Source organism: Hippoglossus hippoglossus, chromosome 4 (assembly GCF_009819705.1).
Source record: "Hippoglossus hippoglossus isolate fHipHip1 chromosome 4, fHipHip1.pri, whole genome shotgun sequence".
NCBI lineage: Eukaryota > Metazoa > Chordata > Actinopteri > Pleuronectiformes > Pleuronectidae > Hippoglossus > Hippoglossus hippoglossus.
In genome coordinates this window covers 11,477,438-11,496,740 of record NC_047154.1, presented here as the reverse complement: position 1 = coordinate 11,496,740, position 19,303 = coordinate 11,477,438, and the positions used below count along the sequence as shown (strand labels likewise).

The 19,303-nt window shown below is 41.8% G+C and overlaps 1 protein-coding gene across 1 annotated transcript; it reads right to left on the bottom strand.

Moving 5' to 3' along the window:
- Positions 1-456: 456 nt before the first annotated feature.
- On the bottom strand, positions 457-11,893 carry rorca (RAR-related orphan receptor C a). Its single transcript, XM_034582857.1, has 11 exons — positions 11,609-11,893; positions 11,499-11,572; positions 5,907-5,992; positions 5,660-5,801; positions 5,068-5,508; positions 4,787-4,908; positions 3,904-4,036; positions 2,692-2,799; positions 2,430-2,540; positions 1,677-1,789; positions 457-1,564 (listed from the first exon to the last, which is right to left on the bottom strand). Exons 2-11 carry the CDS (start codon positions 11,503-11,505, stop codon positions 1,403-1,405), a joined length of 1,425 nt encoding a protein of 474 aa, XP_034438748.1. The 5' UTR covers positions 11,506-11,572; positions 11,609-11,893; the 3' UTR covers positions 457-1,402.
- Between the last annotated feature and the right edge of the window lie 7,410 nt (positions 11,894-19,303).

Below are 19,303 nucleotides of genomic sequence, written 5' to 3'. Positions count from 1 at the left end.
TGCCCACTCTCTATTCTTTGCCCCTCTTTCAACCGTGTAGGTGAATAAAACCGCCACATTTCAACAGCCAACCCTTTTCTCCCCCCCATCACTCCCACAGTCTTTCTTTTACCCTGCTGGTGTTGAGAGGTATTTTGGCCTCTGCAGGGGCCTGAGCTGCGACAACTCCAGATGCTCACAGCCCCGCAGTGGTTGGCTGCCCAGCACCTTGTTTGAACAGCTTTGAACCTGAAGAATCCATTCAGGATTCTACCATGGACTCATAAGTGCTTTTAATTATCCAGAATACTAGATTTTCTTCTCAGTGACAACAATTATTCATCCCCAGAACCCCAACGTACGGGCAGGCAGTATCTGTTTGAGAGACCTGAGCACAAGCACATTATCCTCCTCCTCTTCGCTCTGTGTGAAATCCCCCCTGCTCTTACCTTACATGATTATATTAGTGTTTATATATATATATAAAAACAGGAACATCGGAAAATACTTTCACAATACCTCTGCTTTTCTCTCGCTCTCTAAGTGGCATTTGCAAAGGGAAAAGGTTTAAGGACTGAGGTCACTGATTGCATTAAAAAAATAAAGAGCTCACATCAGTGTCTGAAGGGTGTGCTCGTAGAAATACCAACAAAGATCAGCATAAGTGCTCTGTCTTGCGCTCTGTGTGCAAGCGTTTGTAGGTGCATGGCGGCAGACTCTGGAGGTTTGCCCGCGATTCACCCAGTTTAAAAACCTATCCGCTTGTGAGTTTGATCATGGTCCCTTTAAACAGTTTGTTCAGACGTTACAAAACTGCAAAAATATGGGCACTACCGAAAGAATATTGAATGAAGTAATAAACTGTTACGAGACTGACAACTGAAACAAGCATTGTTACTGCAAAACCTCCACAAAGAGGGTGAGGATTTTAAGTATGTACATTCTACATCAAGCCTAGGGCTGTGCTGAGCGGTAAAGGGGAAAGGGGGTACATTCAAAAATAGCTTACTAGAACTGTGAGAACGATAGAAGTCAAATTTATATTACAAAGAAATTAAACTCGACGAGAGGTTTAAGGTCTCCTCATAGAAAAATAGTTTTGAGAATACAAATTATAGGCTACTATTTAATCATTTCCTTTAACTCCCTAAAAAAAAAAAGAGGTAACATGCACTGAGTGGCCAGCAGCCGTTCCTGTAGTTGTGCGTCGAAACTGAAGGGACTGGCTTGCCGGGCAGTGTAAGCTACTCCACAAGGTCGGGAGTTAAGAGGTGAGAGGAGCGTGTCCTCAAGTGTAGCGTGCAGGATTGTCATTGAGCTGCTGGTTAGATTTTGCCTCAGCTGGTTGCCACATTTTTTTTAATCTCCCCTCTCCCTAAACCTCAGTGTTTATATTTGAATCAAGCTACAAAGCTGAACAGCTCTAACCCTCCGTGGAGTCTGGGAAGGTGATTTCACTGCCAAACACCTCCCTGTACAGAGGAGGAAACGTGTATGCTGTCTCCGGGTGCACCAGGCGGAAAAACTGCAGTTTGTCGATGTGGAGGTTGCAAATTGACTTCATTATGGGGAGCCTGGACACCATCTAGATTGGACAGAAGAGAAGTCAAAACTGGCAATTAATTACATGACGCAGTGGGTAAACAAAATCATCAAGACGATTATTTTCAGCAAAGTGGCACAGTGGTCTCTTATACCTTCGCTAGTTTCTCTTCTGATGCCCCCTCTTTTTGTAGACAGCGCTGCAGAGCCACGTAGACTTTGTCCTGCAACTTCTGTATCTTCTGGACATCTGTGAGCCAGGGTCGGTCTGGAGGGAAAATAAGGACAAGATGATGTCATTAGTGTTGTTATGTCACCAGTCTGAAACCACATCTGGTAAGGTTTATAATCTACAAATATCTGGGAGCAGGATACAAAGATAGAGAAACAGAGTGATTATGTTTACATGGATGCCAATATTCTGATATTAACCTGATTACGACAATAGTCTGAATGAGAAGCTGTCATGTAAACAGCATTTTCTGATTATTTTAACTCAAATAAAAGGTCATACTCAGATTAAGCAATAGTCAAATTGAGTAGTGGAGTATTCAGAACTTTGTCACATTATGTAGACATGTTACATAACTCCCACTGGGGAGTTTGACTTGACTAGGGTCTGCAGTAATCCAAATTATTTGCCACTATTGAAGCTCTAACATTCAGAAGCACGGTGGCACGGCATCGCTGATTGAAGTAGGTTGTGAGTGCTATCCTGGCAATATGCCAAAATATAAATGGTGTGACCTTTTAATACAATAAATGTTTGAAGTATAGTTGCCTCCGCAGGTATATTTCCATCAATTTAGTTTAAGTGTGAAAAGGAATGTAACCCTTTGCAATATCATTATAGAACTTCATATGCGAATTTCGCAGGTAAAGATGAATCCATTTAGTGTGAGATATACCTGGTGAGAGCAGCACAGCAGCACTGAAAAGAGCCATGTCCTCCTCGGACATCTGTATGCGGCTCAGGCTTTTGGCAAAGTCAAACACTGCGTTCACGAGGTCATCACAGCCTAGGAAGACAATCGAGATCATCGAGACAGGAATGAGTGTGGTGATTCTGACACAGATTAAACGGGCAAAATGCTAACCTAGAATCTCCTGTTTATATTTTTTAATCATGTGTATACTTTTACCCATGAGAGAAAGATAGAGTTGACTCACCGAGAGCTTTGAAAAACTGAGGGGTAGCAAACTTTCCATCGAAGAGCAATGTGTTATTGATGGGGTTGTAGGCCCGACACATGCGGATCAGAAGAACATCCATGCAGCCTGTTGACACACAGGAAAGAAAGATAAATTAAGAAAAAAGCTTAAAGGGATATTCACAATGAAATAGTGTCTGGCCTGAGGCTTAAAGACAAAGAGCCTACACACTTCAAAATGTTTGCAAAAACTTGACTGTTCATCAGGTGACTGACGAGCACAAGGTATATTTAAGAACTGACTGAAGGTTTTGTTAAGTTTGAGACGAGTTCACTATGGATAAATGGGATGAAACAGTAAGATGTCACTTTGAATGTCTAACGATAATCTACTTTATATTATAGCTAGAAGAATATTTTTATAATTCACAAGAAACAGTGAAGTGACAGTAACGCTTTATATAACAGTGAAACATTCTTCATTGACTAGATAATTGTCAAGATAATTTATTGCAAAACCTGTTATTGACAAGCAAATTGTCACCTGTAAAACTATGGATGTAATTGATGTAATCAAGCAACACATTGCAAACTGTCACACCTGGCATAGAAGGTGTTCGTGCATGTACAGACTTTTTAATTGCCAATCCTGACATGTTAATGTGTGTTCATAATCGCAGGAACATGTTCCTGTGTTGATTGCTACTGTCGACCCATAATCAAACCTACTATCTTCCTCCACCCTTCAGGTGTTTGTTAGGTTTGCCAGATTACGTATGGGTGTTGAGACTTTTCTCGCCTTTAAGACATTTGTGATTGAAGCCTTCCAATTAGTCTAGTCAAGTGAAGAAATCCTTTGCGTGTATGCTCCGTACGTCTTTCATCTTCGTAAAAAGTACCGCACTTTACTTCATGTTAATCGTAAATGTTGTGTGATTAAAACAAGGCCAGAGACTCTTCAGAAACAGAACAAGTCACTCTGAATGCATGTGATGTTTAAAGTCTGTGAAGTCAGCTACCACCTGAGGGTTAAATACTTTTCATATGACAACAGCGCTCTTAGTCACAGCTTAAAGTTTGCAAACTAATAAACATGCACACAGCAGGCTAGCTTGTCTCGCTGGAGGCTCGTCTCTTGTAGAAACAGCCCCTGACTGTTATGTGGTTAAACACAAAAAACAAAACTGATTTTAGCCCTTGGGGAGTGTGTACACTGGTGTCATGCTCTGACCTGCTTTGAGGAGGATAATCTGATCGTTCTGACACAGGTCCATGAAGCCAGAGATGCGCTTGGCAAACTCCACGACGTACTGGATTGCGTTGGTGATGTGAATGGCACATTGTTGCCACATCACCTCAGCTGACTGAAAGAGAAAGTGAGAGAAAGGGAGTACTTTATGAGAACTGCAACATCTCAGGGGCATCAGACAAGTTGTAATCCACGGTTGTTTATTAACTCCATCCATATTTAGACATCAAGGGATGTCTGGTTGTGTTTAATGATCTGCTTTCTGCTAAAAATAACTTGACCTACAAGATGTTTGTCTCTTTGTTTCTGCAGCTTAACTTGTGCTATGGCTTCCTTAAGAAGTGAAATGTGAAAACACAGAAGGAAATGTGTGTATGTGTGTTTTAGGAAACTTTTTTTGAGATGTTTTTACCGTTGAAATTGATTCATGGTTAAAAATTGAAAACATTCCTCTCTCTACATTGTACAAAAAAACAAGATGATGCAGTGATATGAAATGTTTTCCAAGTGATTGCTACAGTTATTAGTTAATAGATTAAGGGCACGGTCACACATACGTAAATCGAATATCGCGGGTCAAAGTTCATCTTAGTTGAACTCCGCGTGAAGCCACATTGCATTTTGCCTCGCCACAGGAAGCACATGCTTTATTTGACTACTCACTCGCACAGATTGGAAATGAATGGAAGGTGAAGATTCGCCACTGAAACATTTGCACATGTGTGAACAGGCCCTTAGACTGTATAGCGCAGTTCATAATTCATTTTACTCGTTCAGGTAGTTGAAAATATCTATCATTGATATTTGTCTGTATGAGGTTCAGCTGTCAGACTCTTGCAAGTGGATATTAACATGTTCCACATACCTTGGTCTGATATGAGCGTGTCTCTTCTGGGTTATACAAGGTCCACGCCATTCTCTTCAGCTCCTCTGTGCTGTACTGGCTTGTCTCGATATGGGACTTGACCACACTCTGAGTTATACGCTCTGAACAGGGGGAAATATTTGTTATAAGATCACGTCTTAACTTCTTCTATGACATATAAACAAACTTTAATTGCTGTATGTTGCATATTTGTGTCTTTTCACCCTTATGGTTATTGTTAAAATTCAAATTGATTTAATGGTTCAAGATTTTTTACTGACCAATTTCAAGCAGGGAGCAGCCCCCCGGCAGCGGGTTGAGGATAGCGTGTGAGAAGAGTCCAGAGTCGTGCAACAGCTGGTACTCATGCTTGATGCCGAGGTTGCCGTCTACAAAGTCAAAGTTGGTCTGTTCTGGTGAACTCTGAGAGGATGAACTGCTGCCTGCGCTGCCACCCAGCATGTCCAGGTTACAGTAGTCACCACCTCCGTCCCTCGGGGTCAGTGGCAGGTCGAAAAGTAGGTCTCCTTGCAGCGTGGTGATGTCGTCCAGATCACTGAGCGCAGTGCTTGAGCCTCGTTTGTAGGGGCAGGTGAGGTCGGCCATGTCGCCATTGTCCTCGCGGGGGCCGAGGCCCGCACACTCCTGGGACTGCTGGTGCTTCTGGACCTCTGCATACAGGCTGTCACGCTGTTTTTTGGACATTCGACCAAACTTCACAGCTGCGACAAGAGTGTGAAGACAGAAATTTAACATTCAAGAAGGTGTGGTGGCAGTCAAACGAGGATTGCATAACTCATTCACTGTGAAAAGCAAAACGGGTCTGGTGGAAACTCTTAGTTAATTAAATATAGATCGAGCGGCTGAACTCACCATCACGGCTCATGCCCAGAGCAAGACACTTCTGCAACCTGCAGTGCTGACAGCGGTTACGGTTGGTCCGGTCAACGAGACAGTTTCTCTGACGTGAGCAGGAGTACATAGCATTGTTCTGCTGGCTACGTCGGAAGAAACCCTACAGACAAAGAGATCGCAGGTTGTAGATCACGAACAAAAGAATCTGGCAGACCAGTTTTTATTGTGACTCAATGCTGATTATGGAGATGGTTTCATAACTCACCTTGCAGCCTTCACAGGTGATGACACCATAGTGAATCCCTGATGATTTGTCCCCACAGATTTTGCAGGGAATGACCTCTATTTGAGCTGTAGAGAAAGATGAGGGACACAAATCAGTTAAATATTAAATAGATTTGAATAGATATCGATAAATTAGACACCTCAAAACATAAATAGCTAAACCCTTATTGAAACAACATGAACACTAATTGCTGTCGTTCTATAATGAAAGTAATATTTCTTTCACTTGGCACATTGGTCTAGACTTGAAAATATTAGTAAACTCCAATAAGTCCAACCACCAAAAACTCATGCAATTATAATGAAAAATGAATCAATCCTTTGACAAATTTTTCAAACATGCCAAAAAATGTCTGTGCCGGCTTCTCCAGTGGAGTAGAATATAGTGTTCAATATTTTTGCATTTTGGACTGTTGATCAAATGAAACATTTAAAGAATGGATGAATTGGAGAAAACCTGCATGCTCATTAATGATAATAATAACCATTTGTTGCTGCCATGCAATGAATAATATACAGCATGTGTGGAGAATTAATATTTGGCCATTGTTATGCAATAAATATCCAGCAAGAGGAAAATATACAGACAACCAAGCCCATAAATTTATTTGACAAGTAAACATATTTTGCATATTGTCCGTTGTGATTAAGAGGCACTTTTTGTGCCAGTTACAGAAAAATTCAACATTTGCTTTTTAAGCCTATAATGTTACAATGTATTATGAGTAAAAGTGTCAATAACACAAAGGCGACGAAGGTATACATTATATTCCTTGTGTTCATTGTTGAAGCCTGAGCCTTCTTACCCTGGAACACCATGTTCTTTTCATTATGTTGTTTATCTAAGTAGCTGGGCCTCCTCAAGCCCAGAATAGCAGGTCAATTGCATTAGCTGAGGCCCAGGGTTATAAAGTTTCGTGGCTCTCTCTCACACTCTGCCACTCCTCCTCCAGGATGAACAAAATGTTTGCAGGTTAACAAAGATGCCCTGCCTTGCTGAACCTTTGGAGCCCTGCAAACCTAAGCCACCAAAAAAACTGCAGCCCACCGTGTCAACTGTGTGCAAGATTTTGATTTGGCTTGGACTGCTGGATGTGCCCAACAATCCCTAAACCACTTTTGTTGGATCACACAGGGTATTAGGTAACCTGTAAATCGCAGCAAAGGCATTAACCGGCCTTCACAGCTCTCCTGAAAATTGCTGTTTTCTAAAGGCTCTTTTATAAACTACTCACAACCAACCAATCACATGAGTCACTGTGCGTGGGGAGAGATGTGCGTCACACGCTGAGGCAAAGCAAAAAAGGTTAGTGGCCCACATTACCCTGAAAATCATGACGGGGGGAAAAAATCTGTCGACATCATGCCTCGTCAAAGACCGTCTGTGCAGCGCTTGTGACATATTTGAACGTCTCGCTTGGCTAGAATTCCTGCTGGTCAATGAAACGCAACTCAGGGATATAAATAAATAAAGGGCAATGGAAAAAAATCCCTTTCTCCATTGCTCCCTTTATCGCTCCCCCTCCAGAGCCTCAGCCTCTCCCCCCGCCCTTCAGCCTGTTATATAACTACTGTCTGGCTGCATTCCATGAACACACTCATTCAAAGGTGGTTGCCCTAGCAACGGTATGACGGTCCTCCCTTGCCCTGCGGCGCTCCCATTGGCTGCTGAGCGAGCAGCTTTGTCCATGACTTGCTGCCTCACCTGCCAGTCAGCTGAGCGGCACAGTCAAGGCCCAGAGAGCAGGAGCTGTTCCACTGACACAGTTTCCCCATTCAGTGAAGGGGGAGGCACCTCACAAGGAACACAATCTGGTTTCTTGCAGGTTTTTAAGGTGGAACCAAGTCTGACTCAGATGCAGGGCGGAGGGTGGAGGCCTCCTTTTGGTTTGAAAGGAAAACAATGTAAGGTTTGATTACCGTAAGATTGTTGACCAGTTGAAACTGGCAGGGTCAAACTATGCCACTGGAGATTTTACAGCTTGCACAACATCTGGAAGTATTTACAAAAACATCTCGTACAGTAAGCTGCAGCAGGTGGAGCTGGTCGTTGCTAATAGTAGCTCTCAACTTGTTGCAGCATGTCAAGTATTTGAGTGAAATTTCAGCTGTGTTAGCGCCAGACCATAAATCTATTTTTACTCCATTGCAGTTGGCAACCCAGAGATTCTTCTGCCTTTCTGGTCTATTAGCAAATAAATGCTGCACAAATCCCAGCATTTAAGTGTTTTGTGTGAATCACAGTGAAGAGACATCAGCTATTAGACTGCTACTGTCAGCTGTGACCGTTCATTGTTTCGGTTGTTGTGTTGGAAAACGAGTCTGAGCAACAGCTCCCTTATAGTCCTCAGAGTATATTTAGAGAATCTACTTCCTGTTTGTTCAATTCTTGGTAACAGTAAAAGAAGCATATAATGTAGATATTATATTTTCACACAAATCCCTACATTATGATACAACTGATGATGATGATAATAACAACAACAACAACAAGGATTTATATAGGGCCATTCAAGGTACCCAAGGCCGCTTTAGAGAAAGTGAATACTGACTTATAGTTGCTGTGCAAGTGCAGCTTAAGCAATTTCCCTGAATATATAATACATATGACAAAACAGAAACTCTGTAGCTTTACATGAGTGTTATTATGTTACATGCTATAACATTAAGTAGAGTTGGCAGTTATTTTTTATATTCACAGTCATAGTGAACATCTGTCATTTTCTCTTTGCACATGTCTCCCAATGCACAGGGCCTCAATTACCACCTGTTTTCTACAAAGCTGAACTATATGTGGACAGTAATGCTTCTTCTTCCCCTCGTCTCCACTCCCTGATCTACCTAGGGAACACAGATGGTATAATATGGCCTGACACTAACACTGACCTATTTAAAAATGCAATGCAGGTTTAGGTAATTACTCATCAGATGCAATAGTAGTGGAATGAGAGGTATTGGTGTACACAGAGGCCTGTATCATGCACCACTCTTAACACCTTGCTCTTAACTGTAACCAAGCTCCTCTGTCTGTTTAAGTGCAGAAATTTAAATGAGATTAAATGCAATGTCACAGTGTGTACATTATGTGCAAAGTGGCAGACATGAGAAGCAAAATCTTACAGAAAATATGATAGAAATTTGGGCTAATTCACTTAACGCACAAGATGTTTTCTCCTTCCTTGTGACTGGATGATTTAATATCTTTTTCACAAGAAGTCACATCCTTAATATGAGGGTGGCAGTATACAGGTAAGTCCAACCACATGAAGATAATTATCTCTTTTTTCCTTTTTCACTTTACATATTTCCCTCTCTTAGTTCTCTTTGTGATTATGGATCATACCAGTGTTGAAAAACATCTAAAACTACAAAAGCATCTAAAACTACATTGTGGAAACTCTTCATCATCTCATCTGTCAAGTTAACTATTGTACACACTTTCCCCAATGTACCCATAATTAATATTTACATGCGGACCAACAGCAATGTGGCTTTTTAAAAAAAACACGGCTTCATACTCAGCGCATGTGTAATCCCTCCCCATTGATCAGAAAAGATAAAGTGCATTTGCTCTATCACGCTGATCGTGCAGCTCCGAGGCGAAACCCCAGCAGGCCTCTGCTACACATGAAAACCCAGACTGAGGAATTCAGTTCTCAGTATGGGATTTTCTTCATGCAAACCACGGAAACTGATTTAGGGCCATGCTGCAGCAATCACCGTTGCCCTGACAAAGAATCTCACTTATCTTTAGGCATGCTTGCAAAAATAGATATGACCAACCAACATTTTGACATTGTGCTTGCACACTAACAAGGAAGCTGGGGGAAGAGTTAAAGCTTCAGATAAGAGGAGTGGAATCTTAGCACGCAGTTGTCAGAGAGAAAGGGCACCTTGACACATACTATGGCTCGCTGTGAACTTCCCCGAGGCTGCACACTCAACAGATAGTGGCTTTGAGCCTGAGCTCAACACAGCGGGGTCCTGGGAGAGCAGAGATCGGCCCTTTCCTCTTTACTGCTACTGTGACTTTGATCCTGGGCTAACTGAGCTCCAACACACTGCTTCAAGTCCGCACACCATGCAGGCCTCTGAGGAATAAAACTAAGAGTGCTCCATTGAAGTTCACTCATTTGATTGTGTTACTTCATGCCTGCTGAACCCGTTTGTGCAACTGTTTACAAGAATACCTCAGAGATAAACAAGCTCGACGGCATAGTTAATTGTTATCCATCAGGTGGAAAGATGATGCGGGACAAATCTTTTTGGTGCTTGTGTCCTACACATCCGAACCTATTTTATATTTTCCCCCTTATACTGTGAATTCAGTTAAAGACTGGCCAAGCATTGTAGATTATGTGGTAGTTTTTACTAAATCTGATTGACAAACAATGCTTGAGTGGACCGACAAACACTCTGGTTGATGCAAGTAACCCTAGCTGACAGAGGAAACTGAGCTCAACTGAACCCTGCTGTGCTTTATGGTTATATGTGGGCTTGCTGTGCCCATATCCTGCTCGCCACAGCGGTGCATGGCTTTGACATAACAATGCCACAAGACAAGAGATATATATTTATATTTATATATATATTTATATTTATATATATATATAACATCATCTGTGTCACAGGACTTTGATCTGGTTGTAGCATGCATCCTGGAAGTTGAATTTAAATCAGTTTGTTTACAGTGCAGCTCATAATATCAACAATATCTTCAAAAGAGGAACAATCTCCCCTTGACAACTGATTGAAGTTATCAACATGGTCTAAACAGTAATGACGACAACACATACACACACGCACGCACACGCACGCACGCACGCACACAGAGTAATCCTCAATGACAGAATTAGGTCAATGGAGCACCTCCTATCTCTCTGCCCCTCCACCCCCAACACACACTGCTAATGGTGAAAACAAAACCACGCTGGCAGATGAACAGTCACACCACCAAACGGAAGTGTCAGTGCTTTCAAACGCTTCAAAAACACCATATGCAGCAAATAATAACTAAATAATACTATTGCAAGTACTGCAACACTGTAAATGTAATGTTTGGGTCACACAAAAGTACTGAAAATAAAAGGTGGATTAAATAAATAAGAAGAAAACAACGTTAAAATGCAACTGAGTGGACTATTTGTCCAAGCTTAAAAGACTCCCTGCCGACGGACTTTCGTGCGGTTTGACAGCCTACGAATCCCTCCGCTCCCTCCCTCGTTCTCTTACATAAGAAGAGTCGCCGTCGGAGTAAAGTAACCGCAGCTGCGACACACTCCTCCTGTCACAGTCAAATACATTTACAACAAACACTTTCCACCAAACAACCGCAGCACATCTGAAATGCACCTGTTAGCTGAAGCACTCTTCGATCGTCAGAAGATTCGACAACGTGCGGACAAGTTTCACGGTCCATGTTTGTGTGTCACAGAAACGTGCGAGTTTAGTAGCTGCGCAGTTAGACGTACGCAGTGTTTCAGAGTGTCGTCATCACAGCGGACTACACACAAGTTCACATTCACCCACACACGAGTCTGGAGGGAAAGTGTAACAATCTGCACGGACTCACCTCTCATGTCGACGGTAACTACCCGAGTCTTGGACTCATACAAGTGCAGGTGGAGAAGAGGAGACCGGGGACAGTGAGGGCGACGCGCACCTTTTCGCTCCGACGCGGAGCAGCTGAGAACTGTCACAACAGCAAATCCTCATATGTGGCTTTAAAGCGTCTCTTCTCTTCTCCCTTCACCTTGGAAATAAAGTAATGCAGGAGAAGTAATGGCAGCGGCGTGTTGTGGTCGGCGTGTCCGCGCAGTCTCAGAGGAGCAGCTGTGATAACGCAGCTCTAATAAGAGAAACCAGACGCAGCTCAGCTCGCTCCTGCTCTGCAGCGCGCTCTAACCCACTCGCAGCGCGTGGACTACACATGATCCTCAGCCCGCGGTCCGCCCGCCTCGTGCCCCGTGAGCGGACACGCGCGCGCCACCGTCTCCGCGCGCGCTTTAAGGACGCTCTCGCGTGCGTGGGAAAGTGTGGCAGTGTGTCAGTCCAGAGCGACAGTCCCACAGCGTGGGAACTATTTAGTAACACCACTTTCGTTCCCGAGCGGACCCACTACCTTCCCCCTGAGCGCCGGGTTATTCCTCCTTCTCCACGAGGATCAAGGATTCTACGTTCAAGAAAACATTACAAAAATATTACAACATAAATAACTGAATTGAAATATACACTTACTCGAAGGACCATACCCATATTAGATCAAGTCCTTTATCATGTTTATATTTTGATTAATCATGGTGGATTAATCAAGCAAGTAGGGTAGCAATGTACAGTATATAAACTAGAGACACAATCTAAACATGACGTCTGCTGTAATACTTATTGTGTGTGTTTGTGTGTGTGTGTGTGTGTGTGTGTGTGTGTGTGTGTGTGTGTGTGTGTGTTTGTGTTTGTGTTTGTGTCCAGGTATAAGTATTACAGCCAACCAATATGATAGGTGTCAAGAAGCACAGGTCAACAAACAAACAGAGGTCGGTAAAAAACATCAAGATTACTGGGTTACTGGGTTCAAACTAACCCTAACCAATTATCTTTTACCTGATTGTTTTTAGCTTTTAGCTTTTTATTTTATCTTTTTCTTTTGTCATTACTTTTAAATAATTAGTTTTATTTGAGTTATTCTTGTATTATTTAGCTTGTTGTCTTTTTTCCCTTCGTTTTATTTCCTCTTTGAGCACATTGTAATGAATGGTGTTTGAAAGGGTCTTTATTATTATTATTATTATTATTATTATTATTATTATTATTATCATCGTTATTATTATTATTATTATTCAAACAAACATGAAATAAAAATTCATAGAATGATGAACCATAGAAAACAATAAATAAGAGACATATTTGTCCATATTAAGAAATATAAGCTAATTTCACAGTGGTGCTTATTTTTTGTGAAATAACATTTGTGTCCTTGTAGGAACTCTGCAGTTTATCAGTGGATTAACAAACACTAATCTTGGTGGAGGAATTAAGTGTGACCACAGGTTGCTGCGCTGTGTTAATTTGATTTCCTGATATGATGACATCCAGGATATTTTTATCTATCTATCTATCTATCTATCTATCTATCTATCTATCTATCTATCTATCTATCTGTATGTATGTATGTATGTATGTATGTCTGTCTTTCTGTCTGTCTACTGTTGCAGATGACCAGGTACATCTTCATTCCTGTCGTGGTTACTCTTTGAAATGTAGGTTTGCATTTTAAAGAAAGAAGACACACCCTTGGACTCCAACCAAAACCATTAACAATAATAATAATAATTTAACTTGAACTTTTTATAGCGCCTTTCAACTTTACATATTTAAAGGGAGAAGGACATATTTAAGGTGACATAGACAAAGAAAGGAGAGACAGTATTTGAACAGGTGATGAATGACAGTGAAGATGAAAATAATTGATCTTTGGGGGAAAGATGACGAATGTATCGGGTAACTTAGGCACAGTTATGAAATGAGGAGAAGAGAGAGATTATGGTAAGTAGGTTAGTGGAGCAACACACAACTTTCACATCCCTCCCTCCCTCCCTCGTCTTTCTGCTGTGCATGTGGGCTGAGCCTCCCCCTTTCTATCTGTCACTTTCCCCTATGAAGGCTTTTGTCTGGAATCATATCAAAGATCACACTTGGTCTCTCAGCATCACCTTAACTTGTTCACATGTCTCCTTATTCTTCCATCTCAGGCCTGTGGCTCTTTTATTTCTACAGTTTTTGTTTCTGCAACTTATGCAAATGCTCAAAACACACAAAAGAAGAAGAAAAAAAAACATTTCAGCACAAATGCAAAACAATATTGTGTGTTTTTTTTTTTAGAAAGCAATGAAAAAACAATGCTGGGAAAAGTGCTGGGAAGCTGTTTTGCTTTACTATAGTCTGAGGGTGTAAACTTCCTCTTCCTCCCATTTAGACGGTTTTGCCCCTCTGATGATTTCCTTCCCGATCCTCATCTGCAGTCTTTCTTGGGTTATATTATGTTCCTCAGCGTGTGCCTCCGTCCCCATGAGCCAGTCACACATCCATCCGGTGTTTGCCTGCAACGTCACTGACCTCCTCACCCTGAATCTTATGTAACCATGGCAATACCCAAATTAGAACACAAAGCATGGAAAGAAGGAGGGGCTTAGAGCTTCACATACAGCAGCAGCGGCCAACCAGCTTTCCAGATTAATGAACTCCCGCTCACTGTGTGTTTGTGTGTGTGTGTGTGTGTACTCTGTGTGTGTGCTGGGTCAGAGGAGAAGTGGAAATCAAACACCTCCCAATCCAAAACAGAGGCCGTGACAGTCACAAGGGTTTTCTGCACGTTCAAAGTGTGGAGCATGAATGCGACGAGAATTTAATAGCTCAAACTGGCCCCTGCCCCACAGAGCATAAAGCCCAGTATACTGAGAGGATTATTTTAGGATCCAAGCTCTGGCTTCAATAATCCTCTGTCCCCTCCTCTCCCTCATCCTGCTAAACCCTCTCTCTTCTCTCCTTTTAAGTGCCCCTATAATCTCTCTCACTTTGACTCCCTGTGTGGCTGTAATCTGGTTTGTACCTATCTTTCACCTGAACCAGGTTCACATCAATTGGTCAGTGGGCCAAATTCCGCTTCCTCTTCCTCCTCTTATACTCGTTCGTGATCATACCTGTCACCTCCACAACCACAGGGGTGTCCTTTCTGGTGTTTGGTTGCAACTTGAAGGACAACAGTGGTGCTCATATTTCAGTCATTAAATTTGCCGCTGAGATTAGAAGTTCAGTGTAGACATTGAAAACAGCAGAAAGCAAAATCATCTTTGGTTTGAAGATTTTCGTTTCACAAAATCCTCAGCAGCTAGAGTTGTGCAGTTGTCATGGAACTGTTAATGTGTAGTTCATTTTTATTCTATGATAAATATATTTTTGATATGTTGAACTGATTTTTGTCTTTTATTCATGTCCAATTTCACCCTTTTTTTTGTTTTTTATTTATTTAACTGTATCATGCAGTCGGGGCTAGAGTCATAAGCAGTACAGCATCTACTAGCAATCAACTCACACTGCTGATAAGGACAGTGTGATATATCTTAGAGCTCCAGAACCTAAAGATAGTCTGTATTATCAGATACTGTTTCCACGTTCAAGAGCAATGTATTTAAAATGTGGCTACACCCACCAATTACTTAAGCTAACATCTGAATGCAGTCTATAGAGATCTCCAATTCCACGACTTGTAATCTGAGTTAATGTCAAATGAGTTATTACACTCCTGGTGTAATACTGATTTTGTTTGTTATCATCTGTCATTCATCCACAGACAGCTGATGACAGCTATACTACGTCTGTTGCCAAGTTATGTCAACACAGTTACAGGCTCACAATGACAACACTAACATGCAGATGTTTAGCATGTGTAATGTTTATCGTGTTCATCATCTTAGTTCAAATGCAAACAACTCTATTTGTCCCCGGAGGGCGTGTGTTACCTGATGTGCTTAATGCAATCAGTCATGTCATTAAAGTTCAGCCTGAGGAGGACAGGATCATCTGAACCAAATTTCACAACTATCTATTCAATAATCCTGAGACATTTCACTAAAACGCAAACAATTTTAATGTTGGTGAAATTGACAGGATTCATCCCCTGGGGGCCCTGAATGTTTCTAAAAAAATAGTTCATGCCAATCCATCAAATAGTTGTTGATTTCAGTCTGGAGCAAAGTGGTGGACTGACAAACTAACACCACCATCATAGACACTTGAGCAAACATCAGTGTGTAAAGAACTATCTAAAATGACAGAAATTATCTTTGAGAAAACAACTTAGATTTTTTTGTTCCATCTGCTAACATGGAGGAAGTGGGATTTATGACACAAACTACAGACAGCCACTAGGGGGCGATTGAGACATTGTGGCTTTGGGGAGCTGTCATGTTATACTTCAAAATGTTTACCCTAATCAATGCTGCTAAAACCTTTATCTTGATGTTCTCCTTTACACTTGACATCCATTGCACTTCTGTCCGTCCTGGGAGAGGGATCCCTCACATGTGGCTCTCTCTGAGGTTTCTACGTTCTTTTTTCCCTTACTACTTAAAGGGTTTTTAAGTAGTTTTTCCTTACTCTTGTTGAGGGTTAAGGGCAGAGGATGTCACACCATGTTAAAGCCCTATGAGACAAATTGTGATTTGTGAATATGGGCTATACAAATAAAATTTGATTGATTGATTGATTGATGTCCTCCATCTTAATCTACAGTCTATGGTTGCCATCCATAGTCATGGTGCTAATTTAGCAAATAACAAATAATCTCTGTTGCTTCTGCTTAAGTGGTTTTGTAGACTTTAAATAACATTTAAAGTGAAACTACACTGATACTGCTGCTCCTGTATTTTGCTACCAAAACTTCCTCCGTGTGGAGTTATGCCTGTGGCAAAGTTAACTAAATGTGACACGGGTAGCATGACTCTAATGAGCTAAACAAACAAACCAGAAGTAATCTGGAGTGCCCTTCATTTCACTTTTGACTTGGTATTTTTCCTCCCCCAGCAGCTGCTGACACCAGAGATGGCTGAATTTATTACCCCCAGGTACACATTAGCTTCACATCCTGTCATCAGTGGTCCTGCTGTTTATTTGGTCTTGACGGGCAACATTTCACCGATAGGCATCCAATTAAAGCTGACATTTACCATGGCGCATCTGTCCACGCTGCTTCCGCACACAGCGCCTGTCCTGTTGCCTGTCGATATTGCTCTGCTTCCATCTAGATAACATTGAACCTGACAGTTATGAGAGGAAGGAGCGACCACAGGCATTTGCAGAGTTGTGACAGGGTTTTGATAAAATCGATGGAGAAATAAACGTCAATTTGGACAGCCTAATAGATTATACTGGGGACGAGGAGGAGATTATGGTAGAGATTATGTCTGTGAGATAATAATAAGATTGGATCTAAGGGAAATATTAAATAAGAATGGATCTGCACCGAGGGAAGCAGCCTACTTATCCTCACAGGATGAAATGACTGATCCGAGCTCAGAGACTGTGTTTTCAGTGTGACACACCGGCATAGAAGCAACACTGCTAACTCAGTGTTTTTATTAAAAAAATCAGAGTAGCAAGATCCTCTCTTTCTCTTTCCCTGTCCAGCTCAGATTTCTCTGACCAGGTCTCAGCTCCACCCATATAAAACAAAGGGAAAAGACATGGTAGGCCCCTGGGCTGTCACACCACCTTGAAACAACTGACAGTCACAAGTAGACTAGACTATTTGTAAATCCCTTCCAATTTCCACTGTAATCTTCCAGTAACCAGGATTTTGATCCGATACAAAGAGCCAAAGGTATTTGTGTAAGGCCGTGAAGATCATTACCTCATCTCTCATTCCTCCCATCTGCTGTTATTATTCCCACCCTTCCCTTCATTGCTGATCAAGTGCTAATCCTCTCCACATTTCTATGGAAATGTTTCCGTACAAGATAAAGTCCTGCATTCAAAATACAAGCAAAAGTACATAACTATTAAAGTAAAATTGCTGGTTTGGTTCCTCTGACTAAAATATTATCATATATGACAGCATCAGATGGTCAATACTGAAGGATCAGTGTGTGAGCAGCATGTTACTTTGTATCTTTTTCACTTCCTCTACCATTGCAAGATAGGGAAAATACTGGACAAGTACAAAATGGTACAAAGTTGTACTTGTATTTAAGTCAATTTATTTAGCTACTTTTCACCACTGGTTACGTTGCATGTTGTTATAGCTTGATTTCATCATTCATTCTTTCCCTCGTGAGAGAGAATGAAAAACAGTTTGTTGACTAAAGAAAACTGGGCTTTGTCAACATCATCTGATATTGGTGCATGTCTGCACATGCCTCTATGTGTGTCCAGTGAGGGGGGCCATCACATACCATCCATACAAGCTGTGTTTGTTAAATGTAATCAAACACAATCAGTCACTTAGCTGTCTCTGGTACTTGACACAATCATTTGCTAACCTCCTCGTCCTCTCAGTTTCCTCCACAAACCAGTTTATCCAGGCCTCACTTTCAACGCCACAGAGGAGACAAGAGAGAAGCAGAACTGGATGAAGATCAATGGACAAGATCTGCGAATATCTAGGGACTTGTGTATGTGTGCATGCTGTAGTGGAAATTCATTACAGCTACTCAGGAAAAAGAAAGATATGTGCATTAAAGCATGAGCATGACCTGTTGTGTGTTCACCAGGGAGCCGTTTTAAAAACCAGAGTCTCGGCCGGGAAAATGGGGGAAAGTGTGACACAACGCCTATTTTTATCTGTAAATTATTCTGGCATTACTTAGAACACAGAACGTTCTGATTAAGAAAGATATAAATTGTGTATTTCATTTATTGTTTTTTTAATAATCATTTCATGTTCCTATACAGTATAATGATAACTAACAAAAACAGGTCTTCATTGGAGCAAGAGTGATAAGCGGATTAGTTTATGTCTATTTTATTTAAAAAGCGACAATGCATATTGCACTGTACAGAGAGCGAGAGACAGTCAGGAGAAACAGCGAAACCGAGCGAGAAAAGCCAAGTTGATGTCCCAACCATCTGAAGATGATACTGAAAGGAGATCTGCTCTTTCCAACACTCGCTTCCATGACAACAGCCATGCAGGGCCCCCGACCCCATGGCTTGTCTGTAATGAATCATCTGACCTGAAGGTGAAGAAACACCCACAAATGCACACACACAGAATGTGCATGCGAGCACTCACACGCAGGCGCGCGGCAACACACTGTGTAGGTGCACACACGTACACACTGACACACAGATGTGCTCTCATCTCATGTGCGATTGATTTTCAGAGAAGGCCTGTTGACTTCTTACGGAAGTGGAGTCGGGAAAAAAAACACACCTACTTGTTTACATGGAGAGGATTGTTTTTCAGCTGCAGCCTGCTTAACGAAGAGAGAAGTGGATTGTACGTTTAAGCATCAGAGCGGTTAACACGCCGCCGCTGATTAATGACCAACTCTGATTGCTGGTTTGGAGCCACACCTGGAATTTTGGCTTGTGTGTTTGTCTCCGCATGTGAGCCTGTGCATGTATGTCAAGCTGCGACACACACAGACATGCGTGTATGTATCTGTGTGGGGGGAAAAAAAGTGTGATAAATTTCCCCTTGACAGCTGCTTCCAAGAAGGAGGCTATGTGTATGATGGTAGTCGGTCCCACCTCTCCACCAGGAGCTGAAGGACCACCAACAACACGCTGACTGTGGTACACTGGGAAAACGTTGGCTTTTTGAATCTATAAGGGCCGGCATGTGTTTTGGTTCAAGCGATCAAGCAAGAGGAAAGAGGAAAA

Bases quoted from the DNA above. Each gene is read 5' to 3' on its own strand.
- rorca (XM_034582857.1), bottom strand. The intron at 4,909-5,067 runs GTCAGTAAAAAA...CCCCCTGTTCAG, and splicing joins CTGCTCCCTGCTTGAAATTG to AGCGTATAACTCAGAGTGTG. The intron at 1,565-1,676 runs GTATAAGAGACC...TGTCCAATCTAG, and splicing joins CAGAAGAGAAACTAGCGAAG to ATGGTGTCCAGGCTCCCCAT.